The 25,130-nt window shown below is 37.2% G+C and overlaps 2 protein-coding genes across 3 annotated transcripts in view; one reads left to right on the forward strand and one right to left on the reverse strand.

The window, feature by feature from the left end:
- The window catches only part of tbcd (tubulin folding cofactor D), a 268,520-nt gene that overhangs the window by 157,134 nt on the left and 86,256 nt on the right, over window positions 1-25,130 (reverse strand). The gene's annotated exons all lie outside the window — the stretch shown is intronic.
- On the forward strand, window positions 1,755-18,060 carry znf750 (zinc finger protein 750). Of its 2 annotated transcripts, XR_005946566.1 has the most exons (4): window positions 1,755-1,855; window positions 12,017-13,681; window positions 15,207-16,817; window positions 17,028-18,060. XR_005946566.1 is itself a non-coding variant. In XM_041216685.1 (3 exons), the coding sequence occupies exons 2-3, from the start codon at window positions 12,174-12,176 to the stop codon at window positions 16,012-16,014; spliced, it is 2,316 nt and encodes a 771-aa protein (XP_041072619.1). In that variant the 5' UTR covers window positions 1,755-1,855; window positions 12,017-12,173; the 3' UTR covers window positions 16,015-16,913. The 2 variants fall into 2 exon arrangements, 1 of the variants encoding a protein (XP_041072619.1); XM_041216685.1 differs by lacking the exon at window positions 17,028-18,060 and having other exon boundaries at window positions 15,207-16,913.

Raw genomic sequence — 25,130 nt, forward strand, 5'->3', positions numbered from 1 at the left:
TCCCAATATGCAGGAACCTAATCGCCTGCTCAGCCGCAAGTGATGCCCCAGCACCACATTCAGTCCATCAGCAAAACTACTCCCAAAGCATTAGCCTGCTCTGTTTCTAATGCGCTCCTACTGCTGCCAAAACCCTCACCTATGCATTCACCATCTCCAATCTCAATTTTTTTTTAAAAGGTCAGTTTGATGTCCTTTCTAGCTGAATCATGTGACTCTATCACAAACTCCACCACCCGCTGTTATATTACCACTTACAAAATATTACACATCAACTCTATCCATACCAATCTCCATTGGTTCTTATTTCTCAGTGCAATTTCAAAATTTTTGTCCTTGCCTCAACAACCTCACTCCTTCCCATCTCCACAACCTCCTCCTTACAAACCTACCTACACCCTCCACCCTTTCAATTCTAAGATAGTGTGCCTATGTTAACTCCCTCCATTCACATCAGTGGCAGAGCTTTCAACAACCTTCCTTCGGGCACTCCTTCCCTTCACCTGTCTGCCTTGCTATATCTCCTCATCTTTAAAATTCTCCTTAAATTCCATCGGCGCCTTTGTAGTGCAACATTTTATTCCAAGGTCTTTTTGATTCCATTAAAATAAAACTGATGATGAAAGAAATTGCATTTATATAAAGCTTTCAAATCATCAAAGCACTTTGTTGCCAATAGGCAATTCTGGCACAAAGTGAGGCCCAACAAACAAGAAAAATAACTAGATAATCAAGACATCAGTAGAACTCTCATGTTCTTCAAATAGTGCCATGAGATCTTTTGCTCCTACCCAAGCAGGCAGATGGGACTCTGGTCAACATTTCATCCAAAAGACAGCATCTCTGACAGTATTGTACTCATACAGTACAGCAATAAAGAGTTAATATCATCATGTGACTCTATGACTGCACAATCACACGGGCTTCCATCTGAAACACTTGGTATCTGTTACTGGATAGAATACACAGAGTTTAATCATTAACCTGTAAACCACAGAAAACATCCTCCAATACATTCCTTTAATTTCCATGCTTTATGACCATCGAAGGCAGTGTCATGGAGATTAGTTCAGTCATCATGAATGCTCATTTGGTGTACAAAACTATACATTATTAATGGAAAATGTTAAAAGGTAATCTCAGTGAACAGGGGTTGCAACTATTTCTTTGCACAATTCAATCTGGCTATTTTGGAGAATGATAATCACTGAACAAATACTGTTTTTGTGCTTTTGTGTTTTTGTATTTGTGCTTAGAAGTCTCATTTTAAGCCATATATTTTAAAGTTTAGTGTTTTCAGGAGGAGCTTAAGCACTAAATTTCAATAATGGAATACAAACATAGCTGACAAAACTTGTTTGGTATAAAACATTCTACAAAGACAGTGAATGCAACTATATTTAAACAGGTAGGTATTTTTAAGCAGTTTAAGGAGTTTGGAAAGTGGAAAGGAAAAAAATTATAAACAAAAGACCAGCATAAGCAGAGTTACAGTTCAAACAAAAGTGCTTGCTTACACCACAGAAGTTCAAGTTTGTGTAAACACGACAGCTTGCTGTAAAATGGCCAGTAGAAACCCAAACAATTTTGCTTTGCAAATCAGTTGCTGAGGTAATACCTGGAAGAAAGCTGTAACTGGATAGAAACACATGAATCATTGCTTGGGGCAGGAATAACATCAGGTGCATCTCCGTGCCCTCAGGGCCCAACTCCTTCACTTATAGTCCCTCCTACTGGAACTGCTCGCTTCATTTTCACCTAACAATCAAGGAGAGCACCTACTTTGCTTCAGCGCAGTATATTCATGACAACAATAGTAATCAACAAAAAGCACACTGCCCTCAACATATACAAGGTAAGTGCACTGTGAATTTTAAAAAATTATTTTTAATAATTCTCCTAAATTAAAGTTAGTTATTCTAATGCTGAAATCATCTGATAGCTATCAATATGAACTTAGTAAACTGTCGTTGTGCAATAAATAATGTAATGTATTATGCTCTGACTGAAAAATGTATTTACTAAAACCTCAATTCTCTAAAGTCTCAATGGTTAGCAAAGGGTGTTTACGAATTAACACAATTTATATTCCCATTTAACACATTTTACATTATTACAAGTTTTAATCAGATGGGAATATGACTTCTAAATTAACCAAAGCAATACTTTATGAAGGGTTTTAGGATATGAAAGACAGATCTTTGAAAAGGATTATCAGAAACTTCTCAGAAATTGGCATATTTAAAAACTTATTATGATGACCTTTATATTCATTTACTGGCACACCATTCCATTAGAAAGGCAAAAAAATCGTGGAGACGGGCTATTAATTGGTCATAAGTGCTATTAGCTCGTGAACATAGTGTTGTATCTCACAATCCAAAAGCTGAATTGTTAGATCTGAAGATAGTTTATTTTTAAATCCTCATTAAGTAATCCCAGTTATAAATCAACACAAGGAATTTGGAAAATAAAATGCAAACGCAATTTACAGATTTTAATAAATATAGTAAGATTCAAAACATATAGTCTGCAGGTAAGAAAAACATGTTTTATTCCCAAAAAGTAGTTACTTTCCATGCACCTGTGCTACTGCTTTAAGCAATGTGCTAAGATAAGGTTAAAGTCTGTGTCAGCACATACACACCCACTCCAGGAACCAGCATCTAAAACTCCACATTCACCGTCATTCTGTCCTCCAGGCACAGAAATGAGCCAACAGGAGATGAACACACAGATAACTTGTGAATTACAGCAAATGCAGTTTACAAGAAACAGGCAATCAGGAGGTGTGACAAGTTACTTAAGTACAGTTTATCTGTTCTGATTAAATGGATTTTTTCCTAGTTTTGGATATACATTGGTTTGTGCCATGACAAATGGGAAAAATGCCTATTACCTTATTATATATATATTATGTATATCAATATTCTGCACCGCACAAGTTTACCCATGAAATGCCCAAAATTAGCAAATTCGCCATCTGTGTTCATGAGGGGGGGTGGGGGAAAAAACACTGCAGAGTTGGAAAATGAGAAACATCAGAAGGCAAGTCACCTTGAACTGTTCCTGCATACCTCCTAGAGACTAGTTATAAAGTAGATTTAGAAGCAGCTCCCCTTTCAAACAGTTAATATTACAGGGCACTAAGGGAGACCCTCACTGAAGGGGACCCTCACTGAAAATAAGTACAGACTAATTTCACTTTATAACATAATAGATTTCTCACCTTAAAACTGGTTTAGTATTGGTTTCCCCATCTTAGTAGAACTTTTGCTTCTATTTTCAAATAGTTTTAGCAGAATAGTTGACTATATCTCTCATATAAAAATGCAAAATATGCCAATACTAGTCAAACTAAATCAGTACTTTCAATCATCAAAGGTCTTTTATGAGATTAACTCAGCCTCAGAAGTTAATTTTAATTGAGCATGCCACGCAAAATATCATCAATGGTGAAGGCTAGAGTTATCCACATAAAGATGATGTGCTGTGAACAGATTTTAGGAACAAAATTGGAAACGTAGCTGATTAGTCAAAGCATGTCTCCAAACAGTTTAAATTTTCTTTTCAGAATTTAAAAGTTAACCTGTCCCCAAATAAGATACCGTGGATCAATCAGATATTTGCCTTCTGTAGCCACATCCTGGCAGAAAAGGGAGTTTTTTTTCCACTTTGGGTGGTTCAGGTATGCATCATCATTCTGACCTTTAGATTGTTGCAATAGCTGGGAGCCCATTTCTGTGCGCAGTACAATTTCGGCATCAACATCAAAATTAGAACAAGTTGTACATGCCATCAGTGGGTGGCACAAACAGAAGCTAAATGCTTCCCTGCAGGGAGGGAGGGAGAAATGAAGGAAGGGTCACCCAGCCTGCTTTCATACACATCTCAAAAGACATCTATGAGAGCAGCATTTAAGAAGCACAGAAAGCATGAGGGTTCAGGAAGAGGGATAATGCTATGTGAAGAGTTGAAAGACAAGAACATTTTTCTTTTATATAAAAGAGATAGAAGGTTGTAGTGAAAACAATCAGTTACACCCTCAACTACATATTGTCGATACTTGTTATATTTTATACATTTTTATAACTTTACATAAGAAAATTTGTTGTACAATTTTGCAAATGTTTCATGTAACAGTTTTTTTGTAATCTAAAATGGATATTTAACTACAAGGTTGCATTAAAAATATGCCAAATCATACACACAAGCTTATGATACAGAAACATAGATTTTACAAATTTTAGGCCAGTTTAATAATTTCAGTGGGACTGCCAGTCCATGTCCATCAGGTGCCCTAGGGCATTTAAGTCAAGTGTTTATTCATCAAGTGTCAGCTTTAGCAGCAGCAAGTTATTTGGCTGGAGGGCCAATAATTTTGAGTTTTATCTAGTCCTCACAAAATGCCTAATGTGCACTGTCTTGTAGCAGAGCTGAGTGCATAAAAATCAGGTACAAGGATCTAGAGTAAATATTCCTTTCTCCGGGTCAAGACCAGATGTGGCACCCTGCTACTTTCACAACTAAGATCAACTGGGTAACCACAAAACAAGAATAGAACTTTTGACCTCTTGGTCCATATGGTTAAGTGGCTTTACCAATTGGGCCACTGAGCCTCCTTTGCATAGACTGTTACATTTAAAACACAAAAATTATAATTTTTTGTGGCAGTGGCTCTTGATAAGATTGATGCTTCAACTCCAACTCACCACCACCACTCTCGACTCTGCCACAGTTGCTAAATTATCAGACTGCTTGTCTAATAGTCTGCATTGGATAAGTAGAAAATTCCTCCAGTTAAATACTGGAAAAGTCAAAGGTTTGGTCCACACTATAAACTCTGTTCCCTAGCTACAGGCTCCATCCCTCTCCCTAGCAATTGTCAAGAGGCTGAACAAGATGGTTCACAACATTGGTGTCATCTTTGACCCCAAGATGAGCTTCCCATCACATTTGGTGCCATCAAAAAATCACCTCTTTCCATCTCCCTAACATTGCCCAACTGAGCCCCTCCCTGATCTGGTGCTGAAACACTCCTCCAAGCCTTTGTAACCCCTCTAGACTTGATAATTCATGTGCACTCCAGGCTAGCCTCCAACATTCTAGGCTTTGCAAACTTGAGGTCATCTGAAACTTTGCTGCTGTGTTCTTACTTGCACCAAGTCCCATTCACTCGTCATCCCTGTGTTTGAAGACCCACACTAGTCAGTCAAACAATGCATGGATTTTAAAATTTTCATCCTTGTTTTCAAGTCATTCCATGCTCTCACCCCTCCTTATCCCTGTAATCTCCTCCAGTCTCATAACTCTCTGAGATATCAGTGTTCATCTAGTTCTGGCCCCTAGGGCATGTCTGATTTTAACTGCTCCACCACTGGTGGCCATGCCCTTAGTTTCCAGGGCCTTAAGCTCTAGACATGGTTTTCCAAAAATTTCTCACTCTCTATAGCTCGCTTTCCTCCTTTACAACGCTCCTTAAAGCCTATCTCTTTGACCAAGTTTTTGGCCAACTGCCCTAATATCAGCTTATGTAGCTCAATGTCAATTTTTTCTTTATAACACTCCCGTGAAGTGCCTTGCGACACTTTACTTTGTTAAGGTCACTATACAAATACAAATTGCTATTGCTGCTGCTCACAATGCAGTTTCATCACAAGTAATTACTTGAGTTAACTTCCAAAATAAAATTTTCCAGTTGGCATCCACAAATGCTTGAATATGCTGAACAAAACATGCCCTAGCATTATAAACCTTCAAATGTACATTTAGGGCTGACCAGGGAACCAACAATCAACATCTCAAAATTAATAAACAGAAAATACTGGAAAGCCACAACAGATCAGCCATTCATCTGTACGACAACCCCATATTTTTCTGTTTGCACATGCTGACTGACCTGCTGTACTTTTTTTGTTATTAGCTTCTTTCATTTTATATTTCTAGTATTTGTTGCTTTCTTTTTGATCTGTATTTCTTTAAGGGTTGTAGGCCTTAAATATAAGTTGAGTATTCCAAAAAAATAAAGTTCTTACTGTGTAAGTTTATGAGAGCACATTACTGTTGAACGCAAGAACACAAGTAGGAGGAGCAGGAGTAGACCATGTGGCCCATCAAGCCTGCTCTGCCTTTCAATATGAGCATGACTGATCTTGGGCTTCAATTCCACTTTCCCGCCCATATCCTATAATCCCTTCATTCCCTGACAGGCTAGAAATATGTCTATCCCAACCTTAAATGTATTCAACAACCCTCTGAGATAGAGAATTTCAAAGATTCGCAACCCTTTGAGTGAAGTAACTTCTCCTCATCCCAGTCTTTAATGCTCAGCCCCTTATCCTGAGACTGTGCCCCCGCGGTTTCAATTCCCCGACCAGCGGAAATAGTCACTCAGTGTTTACCCTATCAAGCCACTTCTGAGTTTTGTAGTTTCAATGAGATTGTTTCTCATTCTTCTAAGCTCCAAAGAAAATAGGACCAATTTGCTCTGCCTCTCATCATAGGACAACCCCCTCATCTCAGGAATTAATTTAGTGAACCTTCGCTGTACCACCTCCAATGCATGTATATCTTTTCTTAAATGCAGAGATCAATACAGCACACATTATTCCAAATGTGGTCTCACATTTTGCACAACTCCAGCAAGACTTATTCCTGTGATCCAATCCCCTTGCAATAAACGTCATCCAACTGTTACTGACTGTAATTATTGCACTAGTTTCCAGAGGAACAGCTCAATTGTCTTCCAAATCACAATTTTCAGAGTGCAAAAACTATTTTGCGATCATCTCAAATTTTCATAATTGAACTTCACTTAAAATAAACTAGCAATTTTTCTTATTGTTCTTGCACACAATGCTGGGAAGTACCAATCTCTTAAATGTTTGATATAGTAGATTTTATAGATTCCAATCTTAACATATATTGGACCAATTTAGCTCATGTGTAATATATCCTTGGGAAACCTCTCTCATGCATGTTGTGTAGTATCATGACAACAACAAAGTAACGGAGGGAGAACCAGCCAGAATCTGTTTAGGAAACAAGAGTCCCCCCCTTAAAGCGAGTAGAACTGAAAACATTCAAGATAGAGCACAAAACAGCTAGAATAATCTTACTTTATCAAGCTCAAAGCAGATGTCACCAACACCTGAATCTCAAATACAAATTAAATATGTCCCAAGCATTTTCAGCCTTCACTAATACACTAAAAACTTGGTTAATGCAGGAATAATAAATGGAATGGCATAATTTTAACCACCTTTGGATATTTATAACTTGAAGTAAATCCTTTATTCATTAAAATTAACTCGCAACAGTAGCATTTCTCTCAAAACAGACATTTTAAAGTTAATTTTCTCCTTATTGTTATTAAAGAGCTGATGTTAATTACATCAAAAATAACCTTAAGAGAATACATTTTTTATTTAATAATGTTTATTCTAATTTATTCATTATTAGTCATACAATTGTTCCATGTTACCAGCTTCAGTAAAATGTCCCCTGGGAACAATTGACATGCCGCCTTTAAAGAGTTTTTAATGCTTATTTTATCCTAAAGAGTGGGCTCAGGATGCCATCGGCATCAACAGAGGCAACGCTGCAATGTACATGAGTGAACGCTCTTGCTTTAAAGCTTTAAGTGTTGCAGGTGTGATCTATCATTTGGGTGGATCGTTCTAGCTGGTAGCACATTGTTCCACACACCTGTGCAGAACCTCCTGTGGCAACAAGAAAAAACTCTAGCCAGGCTGATAAAGTTGTGAACATTACTTGAATTAATTACACAAAATGCTCCGAATTTTCAAATGTCCAGATGCATTCAAGTCACGTGTTTGACATCTAAACATATCCCTTGCGCATTTTGCCATCTGTTGCTGAATTTGCCTTGTAGTACAAATAGGCAAAGATTTGGCAAGGGAACCAGCACAATTACAGAACCATTTCTATAAAAGGGTATTGAAGTGTCAATGGAATGTCGATTAGGGAGGCTTATAGACATATAGCTTGTCTATAGTATAAAAAACTCTGACAAGCTGATACCAAAACCTTGGAATCTTATCACCATTCTATCCAGAACCAGCAAATTCTGAAGATAGAACTTATATACATCTGATTCTATTCAATGTCACAAGTGTCTAAAATGGTATCCTTCAAAAACATCCATTGCCTGATAATTTATACGCTATCACCAAGTGGGTTGTAGCAAATCAGTATAAATACTTGCCCTGAGGTTGCAAGACTGAACTCTAGTGTTCAGTACTTATCACTTCATTAACCCTTCCACATCTCCTGCCCAGTGCCCTCTTATTGAATTTGAGCTATTCCAATCCAGGGGTTACTAAACATATTGAACAGTTCAGTTTACATTTCTTTATATAACTGCACAATTCAAAACATTCTATAGCCAACATTATTCCTATATGCATATTTAAACTGTCTACATTACCATGTTGCACTGTAATTGTACCCTATAGTGCCTCAGACTGACATCTAGTAGCTCCTTAACCTCTGAAATATTTTAATAAAATCCCATGTCCTGCACAATGGACAGGACAAATCTCGTGCCCAATAAGAAAAAAAATCAAAGCAACACTATAAAAATGTCAAAAAAATAAATGTAAACACATAGTTGAACAAAAGTAGAATTTACTAGCCTATCTCCTGGGACACCCCCCCACCCACCCCACACCCCCCGCACTAGGAATCAAGGTAAAGAGTTTGACAGCAAGGAATAATTGGAGCAGGGCATAACAGACATGAGATTTTAATAAAATATTTCAGAGGTTAAGGAGCTAGGGGATGTCAGCCTGAGGTACTGCAACACAACAGCCAGTGGGAAGGGATAATTACAGAGCAGCATGGTAATATAGACAGTTCTGTGCACATAAGGATTTATAGTCAGAAAAGTTAACACAAAAGTGTATCAAAAATTTGACAATAGAGAACAATGTTTTGTAGTCATTGAATGCACATAGATGAGATTTCAGTAAAATCACTAATAAATCACTGATCATTAATGATAAAATTGCACATTTTGCTTATGCATAGGGAGGATCCTCCTCTCACATCATCTAAAACTATACTGCGGGGTCCATAAGCCAATAATGCAAAGGTAAAGGAAGACACTGCTCCAAAGAAAATCAAACTTAGATGGTTTTGAAGCAATCAAATAATTTGAAAGCTATCAGAAAAACAGCACACTATTCATACTTGGTAGGGATGTCTGTCAGAGCAAAGTTACATTGAGAAATATTTTTAACATTGTAATTCTTACTCTTAAATTAGCTTATGCCCAACATTTCTATTTCTAATGGTTTATTCATTTCCTTTTGCTTCCCTTTGCAAAATATGAAAAACTAATGTTTGACCAGAAGTAAATGGATCTCATTTTTTTTCACTAGAAAGAAACCAACTTAGCAATTAAAACATGCCTTACAGTTATTTGGCTATTAAAAAGATTAATGGAAACAATTAATTAGAACATGTTTTGGGGGTTCAGACCACAGAGAGCTTAGTATGAGCAATTAGTAATGAGGAATACATCAGTTAAATCTTCATTTTAGAAATAAAAGTATCTAGCCTTTGGGGTAACATACCACACAGCTTTCAAACCATGAGAACGAAACTATCAGAGTTTCTCATGATCTAGAATCAGAAGACTATAATAAGAACAAGCTGCAACAGGCCTTGTTGGCAATACAAGCTAACCGTACAAGCTCTTTGAATCAATACATTAGTTTCTCAAACACCTCTTCGCTTCTCATATCAGGTTAGTGAAACTTGAGCTCAAGATTCTTAACGGTCTCAGTCAAAATAATGTTATTGATAAAAAGAAAACCAAATGTCATTTGTTATACACTAAGAGAATAAAACCTCAACTAAGTCCATTCACATTTCTCTCATAAATCTAAATAAGATTTCCCTACCAACTGGGATTGTATGATACATGAAGTTTACTGCAAAATAAAAATCTAAACATGATAAAGAGAACATTGCTTGGTTAAAGTATTTTTATGCATAAAAATCTGTCTGAAATTATATATTATGCTAGCCTTCCCAGTCAATTCTGCGCCAACAGCCAATTGTAGTCACAATTCAAAAATATTGGAAGGGAAAGAGGGATAATAGTACAGAAACGTAGATCAGTGATGGCTTAGCTTAAAAAGATTATGAATTTAACCTTTCACCAAGATTGCCTTTTTATCTTTTTAATAAAAGAGCAATTGAATTTACTGTCCAATGCCCAATTTACATGACAGCACAGGACATAGCCCCATCTTCCATAGCAGCAGTCATATAAATGAGATGGCACATATGCCTCTGGTGGAAAAGATAACCATCTTGGTTTTGCTTCTCCAAAGACAAAATTGCCAGAGCCAAGTAGGCGCTGATAGAATAGCTTACTGTTTGCCATTATATTCCAGCTGTGGATGGTCAGAGTCCAACCTTTTGTAAGATAGCATTCTGTATTTAACACCAAAAGGCCTGTACTGTCCTTCTGCTATTATCAGGAATCACTGGCATCTAGAATGATAAAGCAGCAATTGTGGTTTTGTGTGTTGATAGTTGCTATAAAGAACTTGCATTTATATAGCACCCCTCAAGTTCTCAGGATATCCCTAAGAGCGTAAAATGGCTTTGTATATTATGGATTCAAGTCCTGGATTTTGGCTTAAGTCCAAGACCAGGATAAGAATCCAACTGACCGAGTCAAATAATTATGTTCCTGTGTAGATGCCAGTTAGTTCCTGACTCTCTCACCTGTTATAAGTAGAATGAACCTGGAGAACTGCATCAACTTATTTAAGGTTAAAAGCAAAAAACTGCGGATGCTGAAAATCCAAAACAAAAACAAAAACACCTGGAAAAACTCAGCAGGTCTGACAGCATTTGCGGAGAGGAACACAGTTAACGTTTCGAGTCCATATGACTCTTCAACAGAACTAAGGAAAAATAGAAAAAAGGTGAAATATAAGCTGGTTTAAGGGCGGGGTGGGACAAGTAGAGCTGGAGAGAGGGCGAGTGATAGGTGGAGATAACCAAAAGATGTCATAGACAAAAGGACAAAGAGGTGTTGAAGCTGGTGATATTATCTAAGGAATGTGATAATAAAGGTACAGATAGCCCTAGTGGGGGTGGGGTGGGGGGAAGGGATCGAAATAGGCTAAAAGGCAAAGATAAAACAATGGATGGAAATATATTTTAAAATAACCGAAATAGGTGGGAAAATAAAAATCTATATAAACTATTGGAAAAAAGTGGGATCGGAAAGGGGGTGGAGATGGAGGAAGGAGTTCATGATCTAAAATTGTTGAACTCAATATTCAGTCCGGATGGCTGTAAAGTGCCTAGTCAGAAGATGAGGTGCTGTTCCTCCAGTTTGCGTTGAGCATCACTGGAACAATGCAGCAGGCCAAGGACGGACATGTGGGCATGAGAGCAGGGTGGAGTGTTGAAATGGCAAGCAGCAGGGAGGTCTGGGTCATGCTTGCAAACAATAATCAACATTCACACAACATAATAATGCATAACTAATCAACTCATACGAGCATGTGACTATTCAACTACATAGTGCTGAACTATTTAGCAGCTATAGGAACTGCTTTTGCTAAAGAATGGGAACAAACTGGAAAATCAGGTGTTTAAGTAATTTCTTCAAAGCCTTTAGCATGTCCTGTGAACATTCAGGGGAAATTTATAAATGGGCATGAATTTTTATTACAATAGCAACAGTAAATATGGGAATATACCAGATTTCAACTTAGCTGAAATAGCAATTTTTACATTGATGCTTTGAATCTTGTAACTTCAACTCGGATTATTATAAACACACAGGATGTTACACAGTGTATCATACTGCTTTATGTGTACTGACGTCATGCAAAAGGTGGCCCAGTGCCACACTGCCAGATTTGAATACAAGTCTCTGAAACCAGGCGTGTCTTAAGGAATGTGCTGGTTTTTACTCTCATCTTCAGACAAAGTTAACCAGTTTCTATTCTTTTGTCCACAGTCTCATGCAACTTATTCCAGTACTGATTTAGACATATATTTTGGTTGCCTGTACAACAAATCGAGTGGAGTTTTCCAATTGCCAAATCAACATAGGACCTACAAAAATAAAGGCCCAGGAGAAGCAATAATTAACAACCTTTATCGAGAACATAAAAATGAGCCTCACCAAAGAACGCAAACCAAAGAAACCTCACTACATTCCTCGACCTCCAGGAAAACCATTCAAATACAAGTGTTTCCAGTGTCCATTTACATGCAATGAGAAATCGCACCTGTTTAACCACATGAAATACAGCTTGTGTGAAAATTCAATCTCACTAGTTACAGACCAGGATCAAACAGGAAAATGCCCAAAGCCAAGTTCCAATGAGACTAATATACTCAACCAGAAAGCTGGTGTGTCAAATGGGTGCAATGATTCAAAGATACCAATTAGCAAACTCAATAAAATTTCAGAATGCACAAATACTGTTTCAGGTAAAGATACAAATCTTCAGATCACCAGTAATAATGAAATGAAAGAAAACGTAGGAATGAATAATCAAACTTTTGCTCCGGTTACAAAGACAAAACAACAGAAGGAACCACATCACACGATTCCTGCAACAAATGAATCTGAAAAACTCAGAGCTATCAAAAAGGATGAAAGATCCTCAGCTTTCTTGCCTGTTGGAGGACTGAAATCCAACAAAAGACCAGAAATAGACAATGAAAACACAAATTCTGTTTCAGAAAATTCAAGCAACAGGGCATCTCCCATCCGAATGAAGTCAGCATTTTACAGCCCAGGTGTCAAAAGGAGAGCATGTCCTTCTTCAATTTCACCAGAGCTTTCCAAAACACACAAAAGCTTTGGTTCAATTCCTCCCAACACATCACCATTGATTCCAGATTATACACATTATTACACTGAACGAGGCTCAAGGGTAGTCTTTTCACCTTTTCTCCTCACTGGTAAGCCAGTTGAATATGACAGCCCAACAATTCCACCGTATGTTTCTCCCGATCAACAGAATTTTATGCTGCCTAATCTACAAAATCCAAGCATGACTTTGCCGAGACATTTTGCTCCATCAGCATTAGAGCAGTACAAGATTCTTCATCATTTGCATTCAAATCTTCCCATTCCTTATGGCGTCCATCACCTCAACTCAACTGAATACCATATGCCCCAGTTTGGTCTGAAGCTTCAACAATCAAGTAACACCACCAGGGATAAAAATACACATGTGTCAGTTGGCAACCCACTTTATGAAACTTCACCACCACCAGAATTATATCTCCAGGACTCTCACAGAAGGCTTTACAGAGAATGGGAGAACTCGGCTCCGACAGCATATTCAAAAGATAATGACACTGCAGCATTGAACATAAACAGTGATTCATACACAGGAAGAACAAATATAAAAATGAGCCCTAAAGCAGGAAGTGCAGCAATGGGCTCTCCAGGTCGACCGAGCCCAACAACTTTTGCTCAAACAAGTATGGTTTCAGAAAGTTTTGGTGAATTTCCCAACAAGTTTCTTTCAAGCATGAGCTTTAGAAGTAACAAATTGGAAGAAAACCTAACGCATTTCAAACCTGTCAAAAATATCACAAATCCACACATAAATAAATTCTACATTCAACATGGCCAGCCAGAAAGTCAGGAACCAGGCAGCAGGTACAACAAACATCAAGGGTTTTCAACTTATTATTTTAGACATTTTGCATTCTTCAGGTTGCTTATATGCATTTTGTAACAGCTGCGTTAGCACCATGTCATATACTAGCAAGCATTCACAGATCAAACTCAGCTCGCTAAATAATTCCAGAGGACTTTACTTTCAGCACGATGACCCAAATAATATAGGATTATTATGCATTATACATTAACCATCATTAAAATTACTGCTCATTTTCAGAAAGAAACAATATAAACTGATGGTTTCATAGAATCATACAGCACGGAAGGAGGCTATTCAAACTATCATGTTTGTGCCAGCTCTTTAAAAATTAGTCCCACTTCCCTGCAGCCCTGCAAATTGCTCCATTACACATATAGATCCAATTCCATTCTGAAAGTTATTATTGAATCTGCTTCCACCATCCTTGCAAACAGTGCATTCTAGATCATAAGAATTGTAAACAAGTACTTATCATGTTTCCCCCTTGGTTCTACTGACAATAATTTTGAATTGGTGTCCACTAGTTACCAACCTTCTGGTCAATGGAAATAGTTTCGCTGCATCTACCTTCAAGCCGTTTATAATTTTGAATGCCTCTGTTAAATCGCTCCTTGAGGTTCTTTGTCCTGAGAACAACTTTCCAGCTTTTGGAGTCTCTCCATATAACTGAAATCCCTCATCCCTAGTCCTGTTCCGGTAAATGTTCTCTACGCATTCTCTAAGGCCTGGATATCTTTTATGAAATATCCTGCCCAGGAATGGACACAATAGTTTAGTGAGGCATAACCAGCAATGTTTAAACTTTTACCATAATTTAATTGCTTTGGTACATTCTGTCTCTATTTATAAAACAAAGGATCCATTTTTTTTAACGTTTGGTTAATTTGTCCTGCCACCTTCACAGATCTATGTATCTGAACCATGAAATGAGGCCATTTAAAGTGCTGTTGTGAATTTGAAAACTACAAGCAACTCATTATTATTAACCACTTTGGAGGTACTATCACCATTGTGCTTTCTTTGTGCTTAACATTTCTTGGATTATCTTTAACTTAGGAGACAGTCTTAGCTCAGTGTAAACAGTCTTGCCCGAGTCAGATGGTTGTGGTTTCAAACACCACTCCAAGACTTAGGTGCATAATCTAAACTGATACTTCAATGCAGCACTCCTTCAGTGTGTCATCTTCCAAATAAGGCATCAAACCAAGAATCTGACTCCCTATTCCAGTAGATGTAAATGATTCTATGATGATATTCAAAGAAGAGTGGAGGACTTTTCTCAATGCCCTTAGCAACGTTTTGCCTTAAGAAACAGCCCTAAAAACAGACTATCTTGCTATTTCTGTCATTTTTTGTGGGATTTTTCTGTAACTAAATGCACTAGCTGTGAAGAACTTTGGAAAGTTCTGAGGATGTGAAAGGTGCTTTATAAATACAAGTTGTTCTTTTGCCTTAATATTTAAGATATGTAAAAGTTATAAAATTCAGTTTGTAAATCATATTTTGCAAATCTGCTTACAGGATTCTGGTAGCCAATGAGGGTTCAACATCCAATTCAACTTATTCTAACGTCACAATTTTGGATTACTACCACGGCAATTCTCAGGTACTTACGAATAAAAGCTCCACCAGTATGATCCCATTAAATCTTTCCAAAAAGGATAAAGCAAAAATAGAGCAAGACAAGCTGTTTGGAGCCACAACTAATCTTCCACAAGACTCAACTGGAAAATCTTCAGATGGCAATTACTGCCAACCAGATACAGAACATCAAACTTCTATCAAAGTACAGGATGTGCCTTTAAACCTTTCAGTCAAAGTTAAACATAATCATGGCTGGCCTACACCTGAAGATTCTATTCCACCACAAGTAGACAGCACTTCAAGGACGGAAGCAAAGTGCTTAAATGACAAGAAGTCTCTTCATTCTGACTTAAAAAGTAATTCAGTGGAAGGCCTCAGTAAAAAAGATGTTATCAGCAACCAGCAAACATTAAAACTTGTCAAAAGTGCACAAAGCTGTCATGATGAGCAGCAGCAGTCAGCTGCAGTGGCTCTTTGCCAGTTAGCTGGATGTAACAGTGGAAAATGTAATGAGGAATGGTCATTTTTGCCAACTGGACAATTCGCCAGTTTGGAGGATCCCAGCTATGAAGACAAACACAACTGTGATTCTCCTACAACTGACAAAATAGAAAAAGAACAGAAGCCAAGATGTCAAAAAAGGTTACACGAGGATTCAGTTAAAATACAACCAGAGACAACACTTGTAAAGAATAATGATCGTGGTAGAATATTCAATTTGAGGAAAAGAACTAGAGTTGCATAAGATGGGTACAATTCCAACTGAAATCAATTAGGCTAAGCAAATTATTAAACCATGTAAGGTTGATGACCATTGTTTGCATCAAGGTTTCAAAGCCAGGATTAGTCACCAAGATGCATAATACACCCAAGAACAAGGGTGTGTATAAACTCTTCATTGACTTTTTGTTATTTATATATGTCATTATACACACTATATTGGGTGTTGGTTGAAAGCAACAAGTTATAGTGCAACCCTAACAGTTTCTGACTGAATAAACTGAGCAGCCAATCTCAGTTTAGATTGCACTGTTGTCCAGAAAACTAAGATTTTTTGGGATAGTGGCTGAAATAAAATGGTGCAAGTTCATCCTAAAGGGAACAACTAACATTTTTATTAGGAGCTCACTTTTCCTCCTTCAAATTTAATGAATATATAACTAAATAATAGGAGTTTGAATGTTACAAGCTGCAAAAAAAGCGCAGCTCGCAACCTAATTCCACCTCTGACAATGATTGGCTCAGGTTTGCTTCAGACAACTACCTCAGGTGAAATAAGCAATAAAGAATGTTATCTTTCTTGTAAAAAGTTCAATGCTTTAAGGCACAATCTTTGGTCAATGTGCTAAAAGCACCCAGAAGAACATTTAGATGACTTATTTGAACCATATTAGCAGACTTTAATAGAAAGTAGTGAAATCAGACTGGTCAAAATAAGCATACAAGCCAATATTTGAAATTTGCGGTAGTCCAATCAACACCGGATGCTAAAGAGCAAGTATTTGAAATATCTTAAGTCCAGAGGGCTATCTTTTTTTAAATTATACAGTGATCATTATTAAAGCTAGGTTTTCTGCTACATAGAGAGAAACTTACTTGAATAAAAACAGAATTACCTGGAAAAACTCAGCAGATCTGGCAGCATCGGAGGAGAAGAAAAGAGTTGACGTTTCGAGTCCTCACGAAGGGTCATGAGGACTCGAAACATCAACTCTTTTCTTCTCCGCCGATGCTGCCAGACCTGCTGAACTTTTCCAGGTAATTCTGTTTTTGTTTTGGATTTCCAGCATCCACAGTGTTTTTTGTTTTTAACTTACTTGAATAGTTTGATTTACTACAGGACATAGAGGTACAGTAGCAAAATGGTTATGCGCCTGGACTAGAAGTCCAGAGGCCTCAATTAATGATCCAGATACATGAATTAAAGTCCCCATATAGCAGCTGAAGAATTTAAATTCAATTAATTATTTAAAAATATGGAATAAATACTAGTGTCAGTAATGGTGAAACCACTAGATTGTTGTAACAGCCCATCTAGTTCATGAATATCGTTACCCGGTCTGGCCTATGCGTGACTCCAGTTTCACACTAATGTGGTTGATTCCTAACTGCCCTCTGAAATGGCTGAGCAAGCCACTCAGCTATATTCAAAGCAGCAGCTCACCAATACCTTCTCATGGGCAATTAGGGATGGGTAATAAATGCTGGTCTTACCACAGTCTTATGAATGACCAAAAAAAACAAATTAAGTGGAGCCTTCTGGATCAAGTGTATAAAAAATGTGGGTTACCAATGAAATAGCAGTAATAATAATAATAATAGGAAGAAAAAAATTAAATTTATTATGCAAATTAAACCACCTCAAGTCTGGCATTCAATTGCTTAACTAACAATTGAAATGATCACATATTTCGTTAAAATCCAAATTGACCCAGCTCTAACAAACTATCCATTAAGTTTTGTTTAATTGTATTTACCTGACCCAGACTAAAGGACAGGTACAAAAATGCATATGTACATAATTATTTTGCAGCTTATAAATTGCTTAGAATATTGTGATGGTCATTCAAACAATGTGCTTTAATTCTGCTTTTATTAGGCTCACCTGAAGTACTAGGGAAAGCAAGTCATGAGGGTTACTACAATACAGAAAAAATGTTATTGTGGACATGAATTGATTTTATGGGGAAACTGCTGGTGATGGAAACACTTAGTATGACGCTTAACCATTTATTATGTTATAAAATATATTTTTTTGCTACAGGATTAAAGATAATTTATCATGCAAAAATAACTGTCTATTTTATTATTTGATTAACATTAATAATCTCTTAGTTCTTAAAATAGGCACACAGTTATACTTGATTCCACGTCACTGTAAATTTATACTCACTTGTACCAAAGATGAATAGCTTTTCTACATCAAAATATATTAGGTTAAAGGGTACTGTAGACAAAATTCTCAATAATAATAGTATCTAAAGACAATAGATAAATCATTCAAAAAACCATTGAAGTGTAATAAAAAGGAAGCTAACTGCCATGAAAATTAGACTTTCAAGGAAAACATTCTCTTAAAGTTTCCTGATTACGATATTGAAAATTACGTTTCCATTTTTCAATTCATTGGTTTTGTACTGGGGTTGAAGACGATATACTGTCAGCTCCTGGTGCTCAGAAACCTGCCCTGTTAAGATGTGGATTTCAGAGCTTTGGCAGTCACACAGAAACCAAGTACAGTTGCCTAGAAATCTCAATTTCCAACATTATGGCCACAATTTTTCAGACACACAGGTCATTAATAGATGGCAGCATAATTAGATAAAGCCCTAAAGAATCCTTGGTTTTCTATCTATAGGCATGGAATATTCAACTATGATAATAATGAACTTGTTCAGGGCATTATGGAAACGATATAAAAGCACCTGAAAAGGTGCATTGTCACTTCAGTCATAATCATATCTATTTCAAAACTAGAAGAGGTCTAATGGAACTTCAATATTAATGAGCTATTATCAGGTTAAATCTGCCTATTTAAATGCAGCTAACTGTGAGGTGATTCATTTAGGACCAAAAAGGATAGATCGGAGTATTTTTTATCAAATGATCACAAGTTAGCAACAATGCAAGTGCAAAGGGATCCTTTACAGAGGTCACTGACATACAGTGGTATTTGTTGAATGTTAGCCTTTATATCTAGAGAGTTAGAAATAAAGGGAAGGAAGTTTTGCTACAGCTAAACAAAGCTATGGACTGACTGCATCTGGAACACTCTGTACAGTTCTTGGCACTTTACCTAGAAAAGATATATTGGCTTTGGAAGGAATACAGTGCAGTCACCAGAATGTTACCAGGTCTGCAAGGACTAAATAATGAGGAGAGATTGCATAAAATAGACTTTTATTGTCCGGAATAGAGAAAGTTAAGGGCGATTTAAGTCATTTTTAGGATCTTGACAGGGCATATAGATGGAAAATTTTACTGCTGGTGTAGGAATCTACGAAAAAGGGGCAATAACCTTACAACCAGGGCTACACCATTCAGGTGAAAAGTCAGAAAATACTTTTTCACTTCAAAGGATGGCAGAAGTAGAAAGTTGTCTCCCACAAACAAACAGTGGATGCACACTCAACCGATAATTTTAAATCTGAGATTAATTTTGCGAGCCAAGATGGACACAGATCAACCATGATCTCGTTGATCAGGCTCCAAAGATTGGGTGAATGGTCTACTACTGCTCCCAAAACATTAAAAGCACACAGAGGAGAAAACATGCTTGGACAATGGGGAAGAAATTATAAAGAAGGAGCCAGAATAGCATGTTAAAGTATATATACTCTACCATGTGATAGGGAAAGAAACTTAAGAGATGCACAATGAATCATCAGCACTTGACCAAAGTATAGGTAGATATACATTGATCATATATGTCAACAGGGAAACGATATGATATATTTTAAAAATATATACAGTATATACAGAAAGCAACAGAAAGGCAAAAACTGAAAGACTGTTTCAAAGTGATTAGTTGATAGAACAAAATAACAGCGCCTTTATACAGCAGAACAATTTCTCCATTTGCAACATTTTGAGGTTGATTTCGCCAAGAAAAATGCTAAGACACAAAAAATCCTTTGCATGTGATTTTTTTACTCACATCACCCTGTTTCTGAGAATCCAGCAAAAGAGTGTTTCTGATATTGAAAGCCCTTATTTTTCTGCTTGGATGTTAAGAAATGAAGTGAAACTTGGATGATAAAATATAAAGTGAAGCATGTTTGACTAGTGGCAGATGACATGTGCCAAGCAGATCGAATCCACGAAGGAAACTCGATCCCGCTATCACAATGGTTTTGTAATTTATATTTATTTTGAGATGTATGCCCTGAATTCAGAAGTAATAAGTCCACCAAGACTTCAGAGATCTTTTAGAAAACTAAATTAATCATTTATTAACAAAAGGAAGGATTGCAAGCACATACATAGGTCTACAAATTACCACTATAATAACTCCTGAAACCCCCAACTAATCTGGCTTCCAGCTACACCCCTGTTAAGGCAACGGTAAAAAAATAGATTTAAATGGATCCAGGCAAGTCAACACAATACCCTGGACATTAGAATTCAAAATGGCTTTTCCCAGCTTCGGTTTCTGTAGACAGCGAGCTTAATGCACAAATACTAAAGGATTTTTACACTTTTGGTGGATCTTACAATATCTTCCCTGATACATAGCCTCAATCTCCTTGATACATTTTCTCCCTTTTAATATAAATTCCATTGTTCCCATACGTCTTTGGAACTTAACCTTTCTCATAATATAAATCTTTTCATGGTGCTAATATTATCAGTAACCTTTGGGAAAAATAAACTCACTGCTTGGCCTAGCTTCTCTGGCTAGGTGTAACATCCTACCATCTCTTTGAAATTCAAACTACCCTGATTTATCTAAAAATACAAATTCTCCTCACCACACATTCCAAAATTTCAGCCATATTTACGTATTTAACATTTTAAACCTAGCTTCTTTTGATGAGTCAAAGCCTCCAGACCAGCTGTCTCCAATTCAATTAAATCTCACACACACACACTCCACCCCGCCAGCACCAGCACCACCCGCCCCCCCAACCCCCCCGCCAACCCCGGTCATGATTTAAAACAATGGCTTCATAGATTTTCTCAATAAACTCCATCGGAATAGCCTTGCACTTCAGTCTTGAAATTTGTCCAAAAACTCCAAAGGATTGTGGTCTGTATAAACAATTGTTTCTGACGAATTGTTTGCAATGTAATTCTCAAAATGCTGCAACGCCAACAGGCCCAGGGCCTCCTTTTCGAATGTTGAATAATCTTCTCTGTTGTATATTCAAATTCCATGAAAATGTCCCATTGGTTTCTCAATTCCAATTTCATCTTCTTGCAATAGTTTGGCCCCAATGCCTATATCGCTTACGTCAATGGCCAACTTAAATTGATTGGCTTAACTGGTTACTGCCAAACTGGCATTGTAGTCAATACAGTTTTAAAACTGCTAAATACCTTCTGACATCTGTGTCCATTGAAACGTCTTGTTCTTTTTTAATAGTTTAGTCAATGGAGCAACCACACTGCTAAAACTTGGTGCAAATTTCCAATAAAACCCACTCATGCCCAGAAATCTCAAAACTTCTCGTTTTGTTGTAGGCACGGGGAAATCCACAATAGGTATGACTTCACATCTCTCAGAGCCATCTTACCATGTCCAATGGTATGGCCTAGATATGTAACTTGCACTTTTGCAAATTCACTTTTAGCCAAGTTCATCACCAAAATTAGCTCTTTGTAGTCGACTAAATAAATCTTCCAGATGTTGTAAATGTTCCTTCCATGTTTGACTAAAAACCATCAAGTCATCAATATAAACAACACAATTACTCAGTCCTCCAATTACTTTGTTTGTCAGTCCATGAAATGTTGCAGATGCATTTTTCATACCAGATGGCATGACTTTAAACTGATATAGTCTATCTGGCATCACAAAAGCCGATATCTCCATTGCTCTCTCCAATAATGGTGCTTGCCAATATTCTCTTAGCAAGTCAATCTTTGTGATAAACATTGATTGCCACACTTTCTCAATGCAATCTTCCAACTGTGGTATAGGATATGAATTCACCTTTGTCACTGAATTCACCTTTGTCACTGCATTCACTTTTCAATAGGCCACACACAGTCTTCGTGTTCCATCCGGTTTCGGTACCATCACAATAGGCGAACTCCAGTTACTGCAGCTAGACTCAATGATGTCACTTTGAAGCATGAATTCAATTTCTTTCCGTACTTGTAATAACTTTGCTGGATTTAATCTATAAGGATGTTACCTTATTGAAGGTGAAACTTCTACACTCGCATCATGTGTAGCTAAATGTGTCCTCCCCAGTTTGTTCCCACAAACAGCTTTATGTGACTACAATAGCTTCTCCAAATCACTTTGACATTTATCTAGAAGATAACTCAATATTACATTTAAAATTTCTAAATACCCCCTCATTATCCAATTTGATTAAAGGAAAATCAATTTCAGAATCCTTCATTTCTACCTCTGTTTCCTTATCTACCACCACTAATACCTCCTTTTGGTCCTCTTCCCTGTCAAAGTACTTTTTAAGCATATTTACATGACACATCCTCTGCTTCTTTCTTCTATCTGGAGTATTTATTAAATAATTTACTTTACTCAGTTTCTTTTCAACCCTTTAAGGCCCACTAAATCTTACTTTAATGAATCACCCAGTACTGGTAACAGAGCTAACACATTTTCCCCAGCAACAAAATTATGAGCTGTAGCTTTCCTATCTGCCTTCACTTTCATTACTTGATGCGATATCTTTAAATGTTTACTCACTAACTCTATCCAATCTTTCTCTGAAGCTTGATACATAATCCAGGACAGTGGTTTCTGAATTTTTACCCACCAATTCCTCATGAATCAATTCCAGTGGTTCCCTTATCTTATGACCATAGATAAATTTGAAAGGACTAAATCCAGTTGATACATTAGGAGCATCCCTAATAGCAAATAACAAGAATGGAATCCCCCTATCCCAATCCTGTAGATAATCCTGACTATATGCCTTCATCATAGTTTTTAAAGTTTGATGCCATCTTTCCAATGCCCCTTGTGATTCAGGATGGTAAACTGTTGACTTGAACTGTTTTATCCCTGAACTGTTCATTACTTCCTTAAATGGCTGTGACATGAAATTTGAACCCTGATCTGATTGTATTTCTTTGGTAAGCCATATCTTATAAAAAATTTAGTCAACTCTTCCACAGTTCTCTTTGTTGTAATATTTCTCAAAGGTATTACTTCAGGAAATCTTGTAGACACATCCATTACTGTCAGTAAGTACTGATTTCCACTTTTAGTCTTAAGGAGGGGCCCTACACAATCAATCATGACCCTAGTAAAACGTCCTTCAAATGCTTGAATTACACTGCTTGTGGTTTCCCTAATACCTGACATGTGTCACATTCTACAGAATTTGACTACATCCCTATGCAATCCAGGCCAATAAAAATGGTTTTGTATTTTCATCGGTGTCTTTCTAACTCCTAAATGTCCCCCATTGGAATTTCATGAGCTATTCTCAGGATCTCATTTCTGTATCCAAATGGTATAGCAATCTGATGCACTTCCCTCCAGTTTTCATCTGCTGAAATCCGATACGGCCACCAATTTGTCACTAATACATTACCCTTAAGGTAATAACATTCTGGAACACATTCTACCTGTTTCTGAGTAAACTGTCTGATATAAGTGTTTTATTTGTGGATCACTTTTCTGTAACTCTACCAACTGCCTTGAGCTCAATACTTTAGCTGCATTCTTCCATTCTTTCTTCCTGAATAACCTTATCAAAGACAGTGTCAGCTAATTGAACTTCAACACCTTTTTCCTGCCTTTTAACTTCCTGTTCTTCCTGTTTCAACCTGTGAGCTTGTGATCTTGTTACTATTCCATCTGGAAAGAGTCCAGATTCAGTTGAAAACACCTCTACAGGTTGCTCAACTACCATAGGCACCACCCACATCTGTGACCCAGCTATATCATTACCTAAAATAAATTGAACCTCTGCAATGGGCAATTTTACCACTACTCTAACAATCACCTCACTTGTTTTCCACTTACTCTTTAAATTTACCTTTAAATAAACCTGGAATAGGTTTAACATCTCCATGAACCCCACTTATTATCACTTGTTCCTGCAATACTCCCTCTGAACAACAAATGTCACTACCCCACAACATTAACGATTGACTAGCCCCTGTGTCTCTTAAATTTCTAATATCTTCACCTACTCCACCTGTACAAATGGGAAAACTCACCCTTCACATACAAAATCTTTAAATATTTCTGCAACCTGCTTCTCAGAACTCTCTTGGGAAAAGAGTGAATACATTCCCACTTCTTTACCTATCACTCATTCTTCCTGTTTTACCTGTACACAAACCACTGTTTTTTCCTGTGCCCGAACCTCAGAACCCACAGTACTTTTACTTCCAGAACTTTTCTGCTACCCAATAATTCCAACAGATTTTCCCTGTAATGTCCAACACACTGACGTCGTGTGCCCAACTTTATTACAATGAAAACACCTCAATTTTCCAGTGTCACTTCTACCCTCAGCACCTTCCTTTTTATGCTGAGAAAAAACTTCCTGGGAATTTCCATCTACTCATTCTCTTCCCTGACTACCCACCTTCCTTTCACCTTCCCACTCTTTACCCTTCTCTGATTTAAAAGGGTGACGAGAAAAGGTTTAGATCTATGAGCTAACACATAACTATCAGCTATTTCTGCTGTCTGTTTTACTGTTTTAACTCTCTGTTCCTCCTCAGTGAGAACATGAGTTCTCACTAACGAAGGAATTGAATCTTTAAATTCTTCCAAAAGAATTACTTCTCTAAGAACTGCATATGTTGTATCTATCTTTAATGCCTGTGTCCACTGGTCACAATTACTTTGCTTTACTTCTCTCAAACTCAATGTAAGTTTCCCAGGCTGTTTTCTTATATTCCTAACTTAATGCCATATGCCTCAGGAACCAACTCATATGCACTCAAAATGGCCTTTTTTTACCACATCATAATCCACTGGCATTTCTTCTGATAGTGAAGTATAAACCTCATGTCCTCTACCCACCAACCTAGATTGTAACAACAATGTCCAGTTTTCTTGTGGCCGTTTCATCCGCTTAGCTATCTTCTCAAAGAAAGAACACCTCCACATCTTTTCCTTCAAACTTCAGAAGAGCTTGCACAAATGTAAACATCTCCCCACTGGGATTTAGCTTAACTTTTTTTCATCATCAGGACTTT

Source organism: Carcharodon carcharias, chromosome 22, assembly GCF_017639515.1.
Source record: "Carcharodon carcharias isolate sCarCar2 chromosome 22, sCarCar2.pri, whole genome shotgun sequence".
Taxonomy (NCBI): Eukaryota; Metazoa; Chordata; class Chondrichthyes; order Lamniformes; family Lamnidae; genus Carcharodon; species Carcharodon carcharias.